The 21,286-nt window shown below is 28.3% G+C and overlaps 2 protein-coding genes across 3 annotated transcripts in view; both read left to right on the forward strand.

The window, feature by feature from the left end:
• The window catches only part of LOC113385483 (transmembrane protein 68-like), a 135,308-nt gene extending 117,859 nt beyond the window's left edge, over nt 1–17,449 (forward strand). The window contains exons 2-7 of one of the 2 annotated variants that reach the window (XM_026623342.1): nt 14,012–14,150; nt 15,735–15,832; nt 15,900–16,067; nt 16,672–16,865; nt 16,937–17,014; nt 17,102–17,449. In XM_026623342.1, the coding sequence (XP_026479127.1) occupies nt 14,012–14,150; nt 15,735–15,832; nt 15,900–16,067; nt 16,672–16,865; nt 16,937–17,014; nt 17,102–17,332 (908 nt within the window). In that variant the 3' untranslated portion in view covers nt 17,333–17,449. The remainder of the gene's footprint in view (nt 1–14,011; nt 14,151–15,734; nt 15,833–15,899; nt 16,068–16,671; nt 16,866–16,936; nt 17,015–17,101) is intronic. The other variant, XM_026623343.1, reaches the window with a different exon arrangement.
• A 1,566-nt stretch (nt 17,450–19,015) lies between these two features.
• LOC113385739 (adenylate cyclase type 8-like) overlaps nt 19,016–21,286 on the forward strand; it is a 20,397-nt gene continuing 18,126 nt past the window's right edge. The window contains 1 exon segment of the mRNA XM_026623578.1: nt 19,016–19,039. Within this exon segment, the coding sequence (XP_026479363.1) occupies nt 19,016–19,039 (24 nt within the window).

The raw sequence follows: 21,286 nt of genomic DNA on the forward strand, positions 1-21,286 counted from the left end.
AGAGTATGATGTAAAAGCAGATAATTTCTTAACTTGTCCCTCAGGATCTTCCTAATTTTCAGTCAGTTTTCGGTAAATTCCTTTTCATTTCTTCTAATTGTAAGTCTCACTTTCAACTTCTTTCCAGAACATGAAAACATATAAAAATAACTCAACTTGTTATTCACTTTACCTATACATTATCATATTCTTTTCAATTTTATATTTTTACTTTTCAATTTTTAAATAGGTAAAGTTACCTTAAAAAATGTAAGAAATGTACAAAAATACTGAGGTTTTTTCCAAGGCCCTAATCATTTTTATACAAATTAAAAATTGATTTATATTATATTTAGTTGGACAATGTAAATCATCCTTCATGGCAAGCTCAAATCAGAGGAAAAAAACGATGGACCATTATTCCACCGCCAGAATGCTATTTTCAATGTTCTGGAGAAATTATTGCCGATGTTTATCCTGGAGAAATAAGTGAGTTTAAATTAATTCTTAAAAGAAATATGTTTTGAAGAAATGATGATATTAATAATATTAACAATCGCTATATTACAATTATTATGCTAGACATTATAATTATAGTTACTTTTTTCAAATTTATAAATATCTTTGTTATTAAATTTATCTAATGTGTATATTAACCATATATCAACAAGGCCAAATGCAATTAGATAAAATTGTATCATGTCTGTTTTAGTTGTACTGGATACAGATATTTGGTTTCACCAAACAGAAATTTTACCAGGTGATATCAGTATAACTATTGGTGCAGAATACGATTAAATTGATCATCAAGACTCTCAGGTATCTTTCAAATAGTTTTTTTATTTTATTATGTAAATAAAAAGTCATATTGTTTTTATCGCAACGTTTTAAACGTTTTTCACTATTTCTGACGATTATCATTATGTCACATAATTTATGTGCTCATGCTTTTTTGGAGTTCGTGATTTTTGGAAGAAAATTTAATGTTTGTTTTATTTCTATTATTGGAATTTATCCAATATAATATTGAAAAAATTCCAATTGATATCTTCTATTTAACATATAAATATAGAACATATCTTGTTGATCAAATTGCATTAATTCGGAATGAATTATTAAATACAATGATGCATTATTACCTGACCGTGAGACCGTAATCAAGATACTGTAGGGTTTATGTTATTAATGTAGTTTCAAATTATTCAGTTCTAATGGACGTTAAAAAAGACTCTACTTTGTTAATTTTTGTAGAATTGTAGTTCAATAACAAACTATAATATATATTTGCTTCAACAGTAACAAAATTCAATTCATACATACGTTGCATACTTTATTTCAGGATTCTGGTACTACATTTGTAAAAGTATTTAAATACAATTCACAAAATAAACAAAGACTGTTTATGACAAAGACTATAAGTTTTGATTCTTTTCAATAACTATAAAATATTTATAATATTCTTGAAAATCGAACCAATTTCTTAAGTAATATTATTGTAAATATTCTACATTTAAGATCCACCAAATATATGCAAAAATTTGGAGCCACAAGCAGGCAATTGGCATGCCTTCTCGTCCATTTCAGTTTCTGCTTCGGAACAGTCCTTTAGAATGCAATGACGCCAGCGAATCTGTAATTATATATAATAATTCGGTAACCCATTAAATGTACGATTTAATTTTATGTATCGATGTAAAACTTAAAACTAGTGGTGTATGGCATCGTGCTTTAAGGCAAATTGCTGGAACTTCCCGTACCGTAACGAAATGTTCGAAAAATAATAAATGTTTTCAAACAGATTATTATAAATTTTGTAATATCATTTATATTTATAAGAATTATACAAACTGAATTACAAAGTTAAAATTATTCACTTAAAGTATATAAGTGAGTTTTAGAACTTTAACCATAATTTAAATTGAAATCTCAATTATTTTCGATATTCAAAAAAAAATTGAGATGAATTTTAATTCAAATTGGATGCTTATTTAGCTCTGTATCTTCTAAATGGCTGGACCTGCCTTTGCGAAGAACTAATCATCTTTACCAACTAATCTTCTCCTAATCATTACAAATTGAATGCTTTTTGGATCATTCAAATCGGCTACTCTGTTCTTTGAAAAACTCGATTTGTATTTTCTGACCTCTTTGTATCTCCGTAACGGCTGGACCTGCCTTTGCCAAAAACTAATCAGCACACCTCCCTATCGAATGTTTTTTGAATCATTCAGATCGTTTGATCCGTGCGCCCGAAAACGTGAACGAAAAAATGCGGACACACAAAACACAAACACACACATCCATTTTTTCTGAGGTATGCCAAAATGTTCAGAAACCTTCAAAACGTTGAGAAATGCAAAAATGTTCATTTTCGATTTTCGGCCCATTACTACGGGAAGTTAATAATATATAGATGAGTTACTTTTTTCGCTCTTTAATATACCAAGTTGTACCATTTGGTTGGTTTTATTATTAGTTATTGTTTTTGTAAATTATATATAAAGGATAAGATAAGAAATTGGTTTTATATAACAAATCAAATAATTACTTTTTGCACTTTTATCTGCGCATCTGCGAAATGAACAATAAGTTTTCAAAAAAGAAGACAGAAAAATTATATCCGGACATTCATACGCAACTAATACAAATAAATGTAATTTAATTTTAATTTTATTTTTCAATTAAACAGGTACTTATAAAATTCCTCAAATTTTTGGTTATGGTTATATTTTTATAAAGACAAATTGCACTACACGTTAGATTATTCTAAACTTTCCGACAGGATAAGTTTATATCCGCCAGTAAATTCAATTAGCAGTAAAGACAAATTGAGCAATTTGCATTTTTCGACGTTTCCACTTATTCTGAATTGTATGATACAAGACCTCTACGAGGCCCGTCCGTTAAGAGTTAAGGCAAAATTCCACTTACACCTGGTTATTAATAATTTTACCTGTCGTCCTTTTCCACAGGTGACACTACAAGCACTCCATGGTGTCCAATCATCCCATCGCCTGGTTTTTACATCTCGAACAGGTTTCGGGCTAACAGACACGGCCGCACTTCCAGGAGATCTCGTGTTACCTCCACGTGGTGAACGATTGCTTTGTGAATCTATGTGTATAAGAATTACAGGTGTATGTATTTTTTATCTTTTTCTATTTTTTTTATATTTATTGATTTTATTATTTTATTTTTTATTTTATTTTATTTGAACAGCGACCAGAACTATGTGTTCTATAAGCTTTTATTTCGACGTACGAGTACATCTTAATCTTACAATTTTCTCTAGCGGTAACCAAGTGGTCAAGCACCCTTGTTTTTGTGTATATTATATATAAAGTATAGTATATATGGTAGCGCGGAGCTCAAAGGTTCAATTTGACTTTGAGTAATCATATTGTGAAACCCAAACCAATATCATACCAAATAACAACTATCTAACTATGCTCAGTAAAACTCCCAGCTAATATATCATGTTAGAAATATGTTATTTTTTGCTGTTTTTTCGAAAATTTGTATCTTGGTTCTTTTTACGCCATAGGAGGGTTAAAATGAGACGGCCATGGGGCAAATAGGACTAATATTTATATTTTTAATTTTACGAAATAATAGCTACGTTCATAGATAAACAAATATAACCAATTTAAATTTAACTAAATTCATCAGAAAAATTGAAATAAATATTTACATTATTTATGTAAAATTGCTTTTTTAACCTAATTTATTTCTATTTCCTATTTTTTATTTTTACACCTTTTCCAGGGTGAAATATTTAGGGGAAAGCCTGCTTTAAAGGCTTAAAAAAATCGTTTTTTACTGCAAAAATGACTTCCAAAACTAGCCAAAAATTTATCCCTAAAACTTGAGATAGAAATTCAATTTTTTTTTTCGGAATTACAGAAGAAATAATGAGCCAGCGTCAAGCATGTATACGAGCGGAACGAAAACTTCGAAGCGCGAATTCTCGGTTTTTCATTTTTTCGATTCTTCCTAATTGGCGGGAAAAATAGGAAAAAAACTAAACTTCCTATCAAAATGAGACAAAATTCATTGTATTCAGGATTAAATTTTATTCTAGTTTAAACTAAAAAACTTAAAAAAAATTATAATTAAGGGGCCGTTTAAGTATTACGTAAGCACTATAGGGGGGGGGGTTATTGATTTGCTTGCTTTGCTTATTTTGGGTAAGAGCTTTGCTTACTTTTGCTGACAAGGGGGAGGGGGGTTAAATAATTGTAATAAATCTGCTTACGTAATACTTGAACGATCCCTAACCCACTTTTTAAACAATATAAAGTGAAATTTTGTATCAAAATGATGATTTTTTTTCAAGCTGCAAAAAATTTATGAATTTCTTTTTTTTTGTATATTGTAGATTCAACTAATCTATACTATTGAATATATATATATATTTGTTTTGATTTTTTTGTCGGATGGAGATTGTGACCTGCATCTTTCCCGCTAAATGACACCTGAACGCTCATGAAATATATAACAATAAAACCTGAAAATTTCGTTTCATTTAAATATTTATTTTCTTCCTAAAGGAAAGAAATTTTTTTTTCTAAAAAGATTAAACATTTGTTTATTTCTAAAAATTCCTCAAAAAAGCGATTTTTTGAAACCTCTAAAGCAGGCTCCCCCTTTTAGTTGGTCCTTTTTACCCCAACACCAGTGCTTACCATCAAAAAAACTATCAATGAAAGAAAATGCTTTTGTTATGGATTTTCAAACATTTCCGAATATCTACCGATTGCAAAGTCGTAAGAATGTTGTCCCTGTACTTTCAAATATTGTTGTTAAAAACTCTTAATTTTCCGGGTTTTTGAGATATCAGTGTTTGACCTTTTTAACCGTCGACCTTTAAGCACCGCTTGAAAACGTAAAAAATATTTGAATACTGAGGATGATGTGCTTAGAACGTGATGATAAGATCATGCAATTGTTCACTGTTGCATATAATGGTATATGTGGTGAAACATGGTTGATTGTTCAATCATTGCATGTACAATCAACCATAAGTGACAATCAACGTTCAAAATAATACACTACAATAAATCTGTTTGCATCAAACCTGCATAAATATTACTTTAAAACAATAGATAAATATGAAATGAACGTACGCATTTTTTCTATATCAACAAGTTGCTTGTAAGGAGCAAGCGTTGGAACATTTTCGTCAGAGCGTTCTTTCAAATTATGTTCCTGGCCTGCTATTGCTGCTAAATTATCATCTTCACTGGTTCCATCCAATTGTCCATTTCCTGGGGGACAAGTTTTATGTTTGTCTTCTTTTTCAGATTTACACATTTTTTTATTTGAGTCATCCATATTATTGTTGCAACCTCCTCCAGCATTGCAATCGTTCACTCTATCATGATCTGAAATTTTAATAGCATTTTCAATAAAATGATTTTATCAGAATATTTATATTTGATTCAAACTTTGAATAGTTCAAAGAACAACTTTATATTATACTTTCGTAAATTTAAAAAACTATCTCGCATTAATATGTGCCGAAGAAGGAAATCAAAAATGCTATTTCGAGCTAATTTTATATATTAAAGATTAAATAATACATTTGCAATTTATATTGTTTATCAGTACAGAATAAATAAATATAAGAAAGCAAATTTATTATGAGAGTAGTACCTACAGTGATCAGTATAAGCATACTTTATTTACATTTACAATTTATTCTACATTATTCTACATTTATTCTATACAATTAAAACTAGCTGTAAGTGGAATTCTGTCTTAAGGCAATTAGGGCATCGTGCCTTAAGGCAAATTGCTGGAACTTCCCGTACCAAAATTTATTATTTCTTTTAAAAACGATTAACATTTTTGAAAAAAATTTACTTCGAAAAAATAAGATTTTTGAAAAACTATAAATTGGACAAAAAATAACTTTTTTTTGAAAAAAAAAAATTTTTTTTTTTAAATTTTTTAAAAAAAAAATTTTTTTTTTTTTTAGTTTTTTTTTTTTGAAAAAAAAATTTTTCTTTATTTTGACATATTTTGGAAGATCTGAACTTGTTTTTCAAAGCAATCGTACTGCTTTAACTGCATAGAGACAAAATATAAAGCGCGTAAGCGCGGCGTCGCTGTCTAACGGGTAAACATTGATACGGAACCCATAGGAAAATAAACAAAATTTATACTTATTGTTAAAATCTCTATAAAATATCTGAAAATTTGATGTGCATATGTCTAATGATCATTTTTGACCGCCAAATGACATTTTTTTTTTACTTTTTTTGTTAGATATCCGAAACCGCTAGACCTGCCTCTATGAAAATTTGATCAGTTCTTTATCTTGTCAATACAAGTAAAATGTTTTTTGAATTATTAAAATCGGACGCTCCGTTCTCTTAAAAACTGAGTTACCGTTTTCGGCACTTTTTGCCCCGTATCTCCGGAACGGCTAGATCTGCCTTTGCCAAAAACTAATCAGCACGTCTCCTTATCAATACGAATCGAATGTTTTTTGAATTATTCAAATCGGTTGACCCGTGTTCCCGAAATCGTCGACGAAAATTTGTATCCGCACATACATACACACACATACATACACACACACACACACACACACACACACACACACACACATACATCCATTTTTTCTAAGGTATGCCAAAATGTTCAGAAACCTCTGAAACGTAAAGATATATAAAAATTTTCATTTTCGATTTTTTTGCGATTACTATAACTTACCCTACGGGAAGTTAATAAATTTTTATAGAAGAATTTCAAGAGCATTATGGCGGAAAGCTGTAAATATTCATAAATCTTCAAAATATTTTGAAAGTTATGATTAAATTGAAACTATTTCGAAATTTCTTCTCCAGTTTCTTTACTGTATTATCAAAATTAAAAGACTTATCTTCTATATCAATAAATTGAAAAATGTTTCGATTTCACCTAAAACTAATCAATGTGATTTCTAATTGATATTTATTTAACAAATTTATAATTAACTTCCCGTAGTTTATCGCAAAAAAATCGAAAATGAAAATTTTTATATATCTTTACGTTTGAAAGGTTTCTGAACATTTTGGCATATCTTAGAAAAAATGGATGTTTGTCTGTGTGTGTGTGTGTGTGCGTGTGCATGTGTGTATGTATGTGCGGATACAAATTTTCGTCGACGATTTAGGGAACACCGATCAACCGATTTGAATAATTTAAAAAACATTCTATTCATATTGATAAGGAGACATGCTGATTAGTTTTTGGCGAAGGCTAGCCGTTCCGAAGATACGGGGCAAAAAATGCCAAAAACGGTAACTCAGTTTTTAAGAGGACGGAGCGTCCGATTTTAATAATTCAAAAAATATTTTACTTGTATTGACAAGATAAAGAACTGATAAAATTTTCATAAAGGCAAGTCTAGCGGCTTCGGAGGTCTAATGAAAAAAGTAAAAAAAAATGCCATTTGGCGGTCAAAAATGATCATTAGACATACGCACATCAAATTATCAGATATTTTATAGAAATTTTAACAATAAGTATAAATTTTGTTTGCATTCCTATGGGTTCCGTGCCAATGAAATTCGTTAGACGGCGACGCGGCACTTACGCGCTTTGACATTTTGTCTCTATGCAGTTAAAGCAGTACGATTGCTTTGAAAAAAAAGTTTAGAATTTCGAAAGTAATTTTTTTTCAAAAATGTTAATCGTTTTTAAAAAAATAATAATATTTGGTTCCAGCAATTTGCCTTAAGGCTAGATGCCATGCGCCCCACTAGTTTCTGTAAATTAATTACAGTGCATAAACACGCATTTGGTTGTCCTTAAAATGCTCAACAATCACTTATACGGAGAAACGGTCTGGCTGATCTTTGCCAAAAACTAATCAACATGACTTATATCTTTCAAACAGTTTTTAATTTTTTAAAATCGCTTTAGAATTGGCTATAACGTTGTAAAATAATTTACACTTTTCTGATTATTATAAAGAAACCGCTTAGCCGATCGCGCAAAAAAGTAGAAGGAGAAAGTGATTAGATAACTTATTTACATTTTACCTTGATTACAATCCTTTTCCTTATCTTTACATCCATTGCCATGGTTATGATTAGGAGTCTCTGTTGCTTCTTTTTTTGTTTTGTCATTATTTTCATTAGAAGTCACGGTTGCATCTTTTTTTACTTTGTCTTTATTTTCATTAGCAGTCACTGTTGCATCTTTTTTTACTTTGGCATTGGTGTTTACCTTATGTTCAAGATTGTGCAACTGTTCTAAGATATAATTTATGTGCTGTCGTATATCAGCAACAGCCGCTTTTTCAGGAATGTCTTTCAAATTTTTATTGTTTTCTCCTAATAACAATGGTAAATTAATTAATTAATGTAATTATTTTTGTCTATATTTCTTTTAGCATGATTCGAAATAATCAATCTGAACCCTAATTGATATCATACAGACATACTTATAATATGTAATTTTATATAATTTATTATAATTATTTTTATATTAGATTGATGTTCACGAACACCCGCTTGAAATATATGTGGTGTATGTTCTGCAAGCTATATTAAAATGTTTCTCTAGACCAGTGATTCCCAACCTTTTTTGCATAGCGCCCCTCCCTGCTCTAAAAAAAAATTTGCGCCTCCCTTAATTTTTTCAGAGACTACAGACTACAAATTAATATGAAATATTATGTAAAAATATGCATAAAAACTAATTATTTTTAGTTATTTTTTTTAATATCATTTCGAAAATTTTTGGGCTATTTTTGAAAATAGTATTCTGAAAACAGAAGTACGAGTCCCGCTTAGAACAGTTTGGCGCGCCCCACAGATTGGAAACCGCGGCTTTAGATTTTAGACAATAAAATTTTTTAATTTAATATTAAGTATCTAAATTAAATTATCAACAATTAATCATAATAAATCATCACCAAAAATTAATTAATACGATTATCAACTGATTTTGAACACTATCTGAATTTTTAAAATCGGTTTAGCATTTTTGGCTAAAACTTCACATTTTTCTGCTTGTTAACGACTTCACTAAACTTATAATTCAGGATGAATTCAGGATGCTATTTGACGAAACCATAAACTTCTCTTTCATCAAGTTAAATAATGAAGAATGCAGTTAATATGTAATTGATACTTGATCCCGCTTTTATACTAATCAGAGTTTTCACCATGCTTCAAATTACTATTATTTTAAATTAAAATACCATTTATTTGACTTGATTTGGCATTGCATTTTGCATTTGGCAAGTCCTCTCGGATGCTATCAAAAGCCTGCGGTGTATCCAAAAGTAATCTTCCAGCAACCAATGGGGACTCCGAGTTTGATTTTTCGCGTTTTAGTCTGTGATTTTCAATTGCCTCAGTTTTATAACGCAAATAACTGCATTAACATTGTTATATTTTAATAACACTAATTTTGTCGCATAAAAATCATAAAAAAAATCCATGTACATAGTTTAAAACATAGGATTTTTTCAAGAGCTTTGGCAAAACTGTGACTGTTTTTTTGCATATTGTGGTTAATTTTTATCATTTTTAATCATTTAAACTTTGGATCCGTAAACGTGAATAACATTTCTATGACCCCAGTCGAAAATAGTGACATATTTGCCCTATGTTTTCCAGAACTAAAAGAGGATAAAAAAGAGTTCTCTAGAACTAATAAAGAGTAAAATAATAAGTATAGGAGCATCAAACAACTTACGCGCTTTTTAAAGGTTAAATGACTTTTTGAAATCCAATCTATAACCATTTTTAAATACCTATCTCCTAATTTGAATAAGACATAAGCGAAAGTGGTTTCTTTCAACAAAGTTGTCACTAACATGACTTTCATCTAGTTAGCAAAAATTGAACGTGATTATTGTGTTAATAGTGGTCTGGACTATATTATTTATAATCACCAAAGTTTGTGATGATGCTAAATAAATTATTTTTAATTTTCTGGCATTGTTGTTTTTTGGGCTAGTTTTAAATTAGCGTCATTCGGAAGCTCATTCGTTGTCAGTTAGATTGATGATTTGTCAAAGGTATGACACATTGTAATGAAAAACTTGTTAATGCCACTATATAATTACTACCTAGGCTAAAATATTTATTATATGATTGTTTATGGAATTCAATTGGTATATAATATGCTTTAGATCAGTGCGTTAAAAAAGATGTCAATCTAAAGCTTCTTACGTTCTAACTTAAGCAGATTTTCATTTCTTAATTTAATGAAATAACTAAAAAATAAAATATAAGCGCCAAACGCCTGATTATTCAAAAACTCTTCATTGTTAATAATGACGCAACTAATAACTAAAATATAAGCGCCAAACGCCTGATTATTCAAAAACTCTCCATTGTTAATAATGACGCAACTAATTAGACTTAAAGAAACTCGTTTATATCTTGTTTACCTTAATGGCGACTCATAGTTTTTGTATTCCTCCCAATTTATAGCAGCAAAACAAGCAGTAAAAAAGTAAAAAATTAATAAAACCCTTGTAAAATATATCTGTGATAGCAATAACATGACACGAAAATAAAAAAATACATTTCAAATATAATAAAATATATAATACTCATTTGTCCTCGTTTTTGGCATATGTCATCGAATACTTTGTTTTAACCATATAGTTGTACTAAAAAAATTATTAGTTTTTAGCAATATTTTTAGTTAACGTTCTCGCCAAAAATTCGGAACTTTCCTTCATAATTAATATTTGGCAAACTAAAACTATAATATCTAAAATTCTAAACAAACATTAAAAAAAAACATTTTAAGATATTATGTGCCTGCAAAACGTGGTATAATTTAAAAAAAAGGAGCTAAATTTCAATTCTTATTGATAAAGTCGATTATTCACACGATTCAAGCGATCAAATAAAACTTGCCTTAAGTGCCGGTTTTTATTATTTTATCGCTAACAAGTTTTAGTGTTTTGTCATTTTTGCGTGATGTACATGTTTTCGTATAAAAATGCATCAAACATTTGCGTCAAAAATATATATTAGCATGAACAAGCCGTTAATAATCCTTATGCAGTAAACAAATTACAACAACATTAAAACTAATTATGCGTGAAAGCTACTGTTGGTAAAAACATCATTAATAATTTTGCTGATTTTTTTTATTTCTGTAATATAATGTATGTAGTTTCCAAATTTAAACTTTCTAATCATCGACGCGACTTTATCTTTGTTTTAATATCTTATGTACTATGCTTTTTTATTTTAAAAAGGTTTGAAGACATAGTTATTAAATATTTTTTGTATTTTGCATTATAAATATTAGAATCTAATGATTGGATTCATTTAGGAATACTACATTCAAATCATAAATTTGCTATTAATATGAGTCTAAAATCTACTAAAAGTTTCCACAGTTTCAACAGAAGTTACTCAACTAGAACAATATAAGTCCATACACTGTGAAAAATTAATTGTATCTGGCGTAATGCAATATAATTACTGGCATTTCTCGTACCAGGCAACGAGAAATATTTAGCTAATTTTTGCACAATTGAAAACAGAAGTGTAAAATTCTTAATGTGAGAAGCTATTTTAACTAATTGCTTGCCCTGAATAAATTTTTCTTTTGTAACTTTGGACGGCGCCATTACCATTATAAAGTGTTGTATTTATTCATAATATCGTAAGTAAAGTGTTAAATCAAACTCAAAAATGTGTTAAAGAAGATTAAATTAAATTAAAATATAATAATGTGTTTTATTTTTTATTCATCTCACTCTTCTTTTAGCTTCTTTTATTTTTTAGCTTCATGAGTATACTCATAGATAAATAAGCATGATATAAGAAAATATAGATCGCAAACACGCGGTTGCTTAGCCATTACCTCAATTTTTTTTATTTCCGCATCCTATGGGGGCGTCACCAATTGTAGCACCTATATTTACCTCGAGGTTTAATTTCAAACTAGCTGTAAGTGGAATTCTGTCTTAAGGCAATTAGGGCATCGTGCCTTAAGGCAATTTGCTGGAACTTACCGTACCAAAAATTATTATTTTTTTTTAAAAACGATTAACATTTTTGAAAAAAAATTTACTTCGAAAAAATAAGATTTTTGAGAAACTATAAATTTATTTATTTATTTATTTATTCATAAGCAAGCCGTAATCAATAATAATAGATATTATTTCAGGCTCTTGTCAAGCTTATTCATAGTTAATATTAAAAAGGATACAAATTTTATAATAATCATAGTAGCTGCACGAATTTCGATTCTGAAAAAAAGAGTTGGACAAAAAATTACTTTTTTTTGAAAAAAAAAAAATTTTTTTAATTTTTTTGGAAAAAAAAATTTTTTTCTTTATTTTGACATATTTTGGAAGATCTAAACTTTTTTAACACTTTAACTGCATAAAGACGAAATATCAAAATATCAAAGCGCGTAAGCGCCGCGTTGCCGTCTAACGCGTAAACATTGGTACGGAACCCATAGGAGTGTAAACCAAATTTATACTTATTGTTAAAATCTCTATAAAATATCTGATAATTTGATGTGCATATGTCTAATGATTATTTAGACCTGGCTTCATGAAAATTTTATCAATTCTTCACCTTGTCAATACAAGTAAAATGTTTTTTGAATTATTAAATGGAACGGCTAGACCTGCCTTCTCCAAAAACTAATCAGCACGTCTCCTTATCAATACAAATCGAATGTTTTTTTTAATTATTCAAATCGATTGATCGGTGTTCCCGAAATCGTCGACGAAAATTTGTATCCGCACATACATACACACTCGCACATACACACACACACACACATACATCCATTTTTTCTAAGGTATGCCAAAATATTCAGAAACCTTTGAAACGTCGAGAAATGCAAAAATTTTCATTTTCGATTTTTTTGCGATTGCTATAACTTGCCCTACGGGAAGTTAATAAGATTTATATAAATGTATATAAATGAAAAAGATGCACCTGATTGATTTGAATGAACGAAATGAGAAAAATATGCGTGTATAAAATATATTTCTATCTAATTCTCATATAAGTTTTAACAAAAATATATAATAAAAAAATTATATGTTTAAATTTAAGCATGGTAGTTCATCAGTTGAAAGATCATTTGTTCTAAGTTAACTCCCCCTCCCCTGATGTTTTTACCCTTCTTTTATCAATATCTTCATATATGTTGAACATAGATAAAAGAAGAGTATTGATGGTATTGATGTTAAATATGTGTTGAGTAATATATCATAAAATATTAATAGTAGTAATATCTAATTAGTATCTAGTAATTTATGCTTATTTATCTATGAGTAATATCATAAAATCGAATCCATCATAGATAAAAGAAATATCGAATCCATATCCATTTGTATTTCTGTAATCTATGATCGCGCTCTAACTTGTGACAGTTTTCACTTGTCTCCTCTCTCCTTTTCTTATCTCTACGGTCAATGATTATTATAACTGTCACTTTGACAATTGGGAAACAATACCTTATTTCAAGTATGCGATTCTCATATTGCATTAGTCGATTTCGTTAGCTGACAACGAAGATATGCTAACTAAGCGATATGTTAATGAGGTGTTGGTGTTTAATTACAATCAGTGAAACCATACTCAATTATTAAGCAGTACGATTGTACTGCTTTTTTTATTTATGATTTTTGAAATTCATGATAATGATCGACATTAAAAACAGTATATCTTATAAGAAGTGTTCTAGGTAAAACATCCAAATTTATTGTGATACATTCAGATACTTCAAAATTACTACCATGATGTGCTTTAATTTTTGGATTATGCAAATTCGATTGTATTTGTTACATTTTGCTAACTATTTTTCTTGTAATCTGACACAATGTATATTGCAATCTAATGAATATTCTATGAGCATTGATTAAGCTTCAGTCTTTGTCTATGAATAATTGAGCTTTATATTTTTTATTTTCATTTTAACATTAATTCACATTTCCAATTATTTCATTGAATAACGTCTGAGTATAGTTTATGTTTAATCTTTCTATTACTATTTAGATGCTTTACCGAAATATATAAAACTATTTTTTCAGAAAATTATATTGATTTGGACTATTCACTATGGCTCTATCGCTTGTTAACTCCACTACTCATAACATTCCTCCTGCCAGCACCATCGTACTTATGTTTTTACATGACCAGTCTTATATTGTATATATACAAGTTACATAGGTAATGTATCCATATTTCAAATACTAATATATATCTCATTGTTTGTTTGTTTGTTGGTATGATTTTTAGAGAGATTGTGTTTATATACTTTTGATCTATCATATATATTTGTTAAGTTCATTATATATATACATATATAATATAATATATATATATATTATTTAGTGATTATTTTTTTATTTATTTATTATCATATATTTATTTTAGCTTAGCGATCTAGAAATACAACTATATACATGTTTATATCACTTATACTCATTCATCGTTACCTACTAACTTACATTTACATTATATCTACATCAAGAATAAACCAGACATAAACACAAACATAAACGAACACATCAACTACCCCAGCAAAACTCAAAATCATCTCTCAATATATTAGTTGTATATTAATGTTCATCATTCATGAAAAACACGAATAGGTCAATTTATGTTTTTTATTTAATTAAATGAAGAAGAAAAACTAATATGATACATTTCCGATGATAAATATTATGATAATTATTAATTATATGATAATTAATAAGTAGTATGAAAAATTAGTTAAGCCATCAAAAGTTTTAAGTATAACTTCGTCTCATATTCATGTACTACAGGCAAATAATTCAAATAAAAAAATACAAAACAAAAACAAACACATTAAGTATAACTACAAGATTTATGAAATAGTTATAATCGTTATGATATGAATATTGAAATAAAAAATATTTTATATTGAAAACTAAAAGCAGACAAACACATTTTAATGTATGATGAACTAAAAATCTAAAAAAATATTTCAATCAATAGATGGTTGTGTGGAAAACAAAATAGTTTTTAAATAGTTAACTTAATTAATTAACACTATTACCCTGGTTGTGTTGCAATACATTTATATAGAACATCCTAAAATTTACCTAAAAGTTTATTCAATTCATATTTAAAAATAGGGGTGGGTGGCATCGTGCCTTAAGGCAATTGCTGGAACTTCCCGTGCCGTAACGAAATGTTCGAGGAATATTGAATGTTTTCAAATAGATTATTATAAATATTGTAACATTGTCTAATATTTATAAAATTATATAAACTGAATTGCAGAGTTGAAATTATTTGTTTAAAGTATATTAGAACTATAGTCAGAATTAAAATAAAATCTGAATTATTTTCGATATACAAAAAATTAAAAAAAAAAAACTCGATTTCTATTTTCTGCACTCTGTGCTCTTTATCTCCGTAACTGCTGGACCTGCCTTTGCCAAAAACTAATCAGCACATCTCCTTATCAATAGGAATCGAATGTTTTTTAAACCATTCAAATCGGTTGAGCCGTACAAAGTATGCCAAAATGTTCAGAAACCTTCAAACGTCGAGAAATGTAAAAATTTTCAATTCCGATTTTCGGCCCATTACAATAACTTACCCTACGGGAAGTTTATATGATAAATTACAACTACAACTAGATAAATAATATTAAAAAATATTACTTAACATTTATTTGCTTTATGTGAGTCAGCTATATATATATATATATATTATATATATATATATATAAACTCTTTTACAATGTGATGCAATAATTTCTAATAAATGTGTAATTTTTAGGCATAAACTGAAAGAAGCCTATGAAAGTTCAAATCGTTGGGCAGCAGCTAGGAATGTCATTTCGGTAATTTGGGATGCACATGGATGGTTATGGCATGGTATTATTGTTTGAAATAATTTTGTTCACATCTTTCATTTAATATCTCAAATTCTTTGTTCTGAAAGGTTTCGAAATTGATGGAATTGAAAAAATCCCTTGTGATGGCCCTGCTCTTATTATATATTACCATGGCGCCATTCCAATAGACATATATTATTTTATGGCCAGAGTGTACTTAAAACAGAATCGCGTAGTTCATACAGTAGCAGATAGATTTCTATTCAAAATTCCAGGTACTTAAATACACATTATGAAGCTGGTGCCAGTTTCAATGTATCATTATTTGGTGAAGATGATTAAAACAGTAATATAAGTACAGTGGTACCCGACATGTGAGTTCAATTCGTTCTGTATCCACGCTCGTATGCCGAATCGCTCGTAACTCGAAGCAATTTTTTTCGTATGAATACATTGAAATACCATTAATTCGTTTCAGCACTGTAGTTTTTGTTACGTTTTTTTAATATCAAATAAATTTATTATTTATTAATTTAATTATTGTTTGCTTATGCAAACATGATATTGCAGAAATGAGCTAGACATGTTTTGTTGTTGAGTTAGTTTTTATTCATTTAAAATCTAAAATATGGTTATCTAAAATAGCATTATGTGTTATTACACACTTGTATTATACTCTGGAAAACTGGTACTTGCTCAAAGCTCGTACCTCAAATTTTGATTTATATTGAAGCAACAAATCGTTTTTTGCTCGTTATCGAAACATTGGTATGTCAGGTCACTTGTAAGTTGGGGAACCACTGTAAATCCATTTATTTAAACAATAAAATAATCAAAGAAGTTAAAAAATAAATCTGTTATTACATCGTACTTTTAAAGGTTGGTCTATAATATCTGAAGCAATTAAAGTAATACCTGGTACAATACAGCAATGTTCAAATATATTACAAGAAGGAAATTTACTAGCAATAAGTCCTGGTGGTGTTTATGAAGCGCAATTTGGATCTCATTCATATAAATTGATGTGGAATAAAAGGGTAGGATTTGCAAAAGTTGCTTTAGATGCAAAAGTGGTATGTATATAATACACATCTATTGTCAATTTTAATCTATTTTGTATAATTAGCATTTTAAATTGTTTAAGCCCATTATTCCATTATTTACTGAAAATGTTCGAGAAGCATTTAGAACTGTTGGAATATTCCAGAGATTATTTTTGAAGGTAATTAGTGCTTCATAGTAGTATCTAAACAACAGTTACGAACTACTATATAATATAAGATTGTAACTCATTAACATTTTTACACAGATTTATTCTGTTCTTCGCATACCATTAGCACCTATATATGGGGGTTTTCCTGTTAAATTATTAACGCATGTTTGCAATCCTATTCCATATGATGGAAGTCTTTCACCTGAAGAGCTTCAGATAAAAGTTGCAAAAGCTATTGATGATTTAATTTTAGAGCATCAAAGATTACCGGGCAACATATTGTTGGCCTTAAAAGATAGATTTATTAGAAAAAAGATAAAATATTAGTATTTTAAATAAGACATGTATATTCCAAATACGCATTTAAAAGTATTTTGAGGTGGAAGGTTTAAATTTTTACATATAGTTTATAAATTTGTTAATTTTTATGAATTGAGAAACTTAGTGGGCAATGATATTTTGTACAAAGTGTTTAATGCATAATATATTTTATAATAAAATATTTCTGTTTTTTATTTAAATAATGATATCTTAAAAAACTAATTCAGATAATAGAATTATCATAATACCAAAAAGGGTATGATTAATATTTTTCAATTTACAATCAATAAATCTTTTCATAAATTTGGAACTTTGTAAAATTTGAGAAACTTTTGAAATTGTATAAGCAAATTAATTTATTGGTACTTCACTGCCTTGAATGTTACAAATATAATTGGTTGTTATAAAAAAAAATTCAAAATCAAAATAAGAATTATATATAGATTTTCATAAAATTTCAAAATCCAGTATGAATTCAAAGACTATTTTTTAACAACTTTAATTCCATAAGAATTAGAACGACGTACGAGGTGTGTTCAAAAAGTACCCGGAATTACTAATAATTAAATTTCGCGGGTCTGGAGTGTCTGATTGTCAAAATTTTTTTTTATTGTGTTGGTATACATGCCCCTAAAGTATGATGAAATTTTCAGCTATATTCACTGTTTACTTTGTCTGTGGTAGTCGCTAAGGTTCGACGTGTTTTTCTGAGCTCGGCGATTTTTACAATGGAAGAATTGAAAAGTCAAAGAATTTGTATTAAATTTTGCGTAAAAAATGAAATAAAGTGTTGCAAAGTGCAAAAATTCACCAGATATGGCTCCGTGTGACTTTTTCCTATTCCCAAAGTTGAAGAGACCCATGAAAGGACGGCGGTTTTCCTCGATTGAAGAAAATCGCTGAGAGTGCTCAAGGACATATCAAAAAGTGAATATCAAGGGTGCTTCGAAAATTGGAAAAAACGCTGGCATAAGTGTATTATATCTGGGGGGACTACTTTGAAGGGGACCACATTAATGTAGACGAATAAATAAATATTTTTTTGAAAAAACGAAAATTCCGGGTACTTTTTGAACAGACCTCGTATAAAAACGAACGACGAGATACATTTTATAATAAGTTCTTCATACTAATTGTTATTTCGTTTTTTAAACTTTATTGATTAATTTATTCGAAGCAGGCCTATGTCTAGCAGTATACAGTAATGAAATGAAATAAAACATAAATAATATTTAAATAGTTTCTGCTTGCGCTAGAAATTTCATATATTGTGTCATAAATCCAATCGAGATATAAATCGTTGTCGATTCTCATATTTACTTCCAAATCGTCATTGCAGTCGTCCCCAGATTCTTATACCGACCTGAAAAAAAATCACATATAACAGTTATGACTAAATTTCGATTTTTATATATTACTAAATTACATTAAAATTATACATGAAAACAAAACATTACTTTTTTACTTTTTTTGAAGCGAAAATTACAACTTTAACAAATAAAATGAATATTAAAATCTTTTCGGAAAATGATGCAAAAAGTATAATGGTGTATTTACATAAATTTAATTTTATAAGCAATTCAATTTTATTGAACAAGTGATAACAACAAAATAGTTTGTAAATTTCTAAAATAGTCAAAATCATTTTATTTACTGATGGGTATGAAGAAGTTTTCAGAGTAATCGAAAATGACGGACTTAATAGTTCAAAAGGTATAGAAGTTCTCGGAAAAAGAACTTTTGGATTGGAATGATTTATATTATATGTCGTCATAGTACGATAAGAATTTTATATCACAATAACATATCAAAATTTATTTTCTTATATACTAATATGCTTACTTAAAAACAATCGTACAATAATTGTACTTAAGTACAAATTTTAACATTCTCAAATTCTTCAAAAATTTTTCTTTTTGAAAATTATATTTTTTTAATTTAAATAAATTTAAATTTTAGTTTAAAAAATGTATCATCAGAAAAATTTTAAGTTTTATTATTTTTTGTACATTTTTTAAACTTAATTTTTTTTTTCTTAGAAAACGTTCTTAAAAATAGTTTTTAATTTCTCGTAATTAACAGTTATTATAAAACTATAGGTTATTAACGATTTGCATTAAAATTCTTAATCATCAGACAATAAGAAAACGTAATTTTGAATTCTTAAAATTATGATGAGAGATTATTTTCGATATCAAAAATAAGAAACTGCGCTTTCTTATTGTTCTACTAATTAGATTTAGTTATCTAATACATTGATCAAAATGGTACTAGTTTTTCGATTATATTTTTATTGTAAAAAATAGTTAGAAAAATGTTAAAGCTGTGTACCTGAACATTGTCGCATATTATAGGACTCCCTGATATAAACTGAAAATAAATCATAAGCACAATTATTCAGATATTAAATGTTTGTATGCATATATATATATATATATATATATATATATATATATATATATGTTTATTGGTTTTATAAACTACATTGGCCATTTTGTTTTATTTTAATTGCATACTTATATAAAATTGCGAAGATAAACATATTGCGGTTACATTCAAACAGCCAATCCGTCGAAAAAAAAAATTACTTATTCGGTATATGTTTTTAAAGATAACAATTTATAATATATATTTAATTAAAGATATTTTATAGCGCTATAAATTTTGAAAATATTTTAAGTTTGTTTAATTTTTATATTTTAAGTATATATCACGTGGTCATTTGTTTTGATCAACTGTTCGAATTTATACGAATATTGATAGTTTTTATTGTTCACTTACAGGGCAAAATTTTTTTTCACCACCCTTGGTTATTTTTTTCGATTGCTTTTTCAAGCACATACTACCTTCACGATTCATATAGTAAAATGCATGAGAGGCACCTCCTTCTGACATTATGTTCTTGAAGCATTCCTTAGTGTGTAACACTTCCATTTCAACAATATCGATATTGGATTCAAACTCGTTTGGATCAAATGTTTGTTGATGAAATACTGTGAACAGTTTATTAAAGCTCATTATATATGGGTCGATTTAAAAGTCGCTTAGGCACATATGGTTTTCGGATATTAGGGATCAAAATAAGATACATTGTTGAAGAAACCATCTTTCCTTAGAAATCGCCCATACAAATATTGCAAAAAATCATCGTTTTTGGTATTTTAGTCAGCAAACAAATTTTTTTAACTATTTTTTAACTTCCCGTAGAGCAAGTTATAGTAATCGCAAAAAAAATCGAAAACGAAAATTTTTATATATCTTTACGTTTCAAAACCTTCCGAATATTTTGGCATACCTTAGAAAAAATGGATGTGTGTGTATGTGTGTGTGTGCGTGTATGTATGGATGTGCGGATACAAATTTCGTCGACGATTTCGGGAACACGGATGAAGCGATTTAAATAATTTAAAACATTCGATTTGTATTGATAAGGAGATGTGCTGATTAGTTTTTGGCGAAGGCAGGTCTAGCCGTTCTGAAGATACAGGGCAAAAAGTGCCAAAAACGGTAACTTAGTTTTTAAGAGAACGGAGCATCTGATTTGAATAATTCAAAAAACATTTTACTTGTATTAACAAGATGAAGAACTGATTAAATTTTTATGAAAGTAGGTCTAACGGTTTCGGAGATCTAGTAAAAAAATGTCATAAAAAAAAGTAAAAAAAATGCCATTTGGTGGTCAAAAATGATCATTAGACATATGCACATCAAATTATCAGATATTTTATAGAAATTTTAACAATAAGTATAAATTTTGTTTATATTCCTATGGGTTCCGTACCAGTGTTTATTCGTTAGATGGCGACGCGGCGCTTACGCGCTTCGATATTTCGTCTCTATGCAGTTAAAGCAGTACGATTGCTTTGAAAAAAAGTTCAGATTTTCCAAATAATTCAAAATAAATTTTTCTTCAAGGAGTCTTTTTTTTTTTCAAAAAAATGTTAATTATAGTTTCTCAAA

The sequence above is a fragment of the Ctenocephalides felis genome, unplaced genomic scaffold (assembly GCF_003426905.1).
Source record: "Ctenocephalides felis isolate EL2017-DRISC unplaced genomic scaffold, ASM342690v1 CF-g0.4_SCAFFOLD_03571, whole genome shotgun sequence".
Classification (NCBI taxonomy): domain Eukaryota; kingdom Metazoa; phylum Arthropoda; class Insecta; order Siphonaptera; family Pulicidae; genus Ctenocephalides; species Ctenocephalides felis.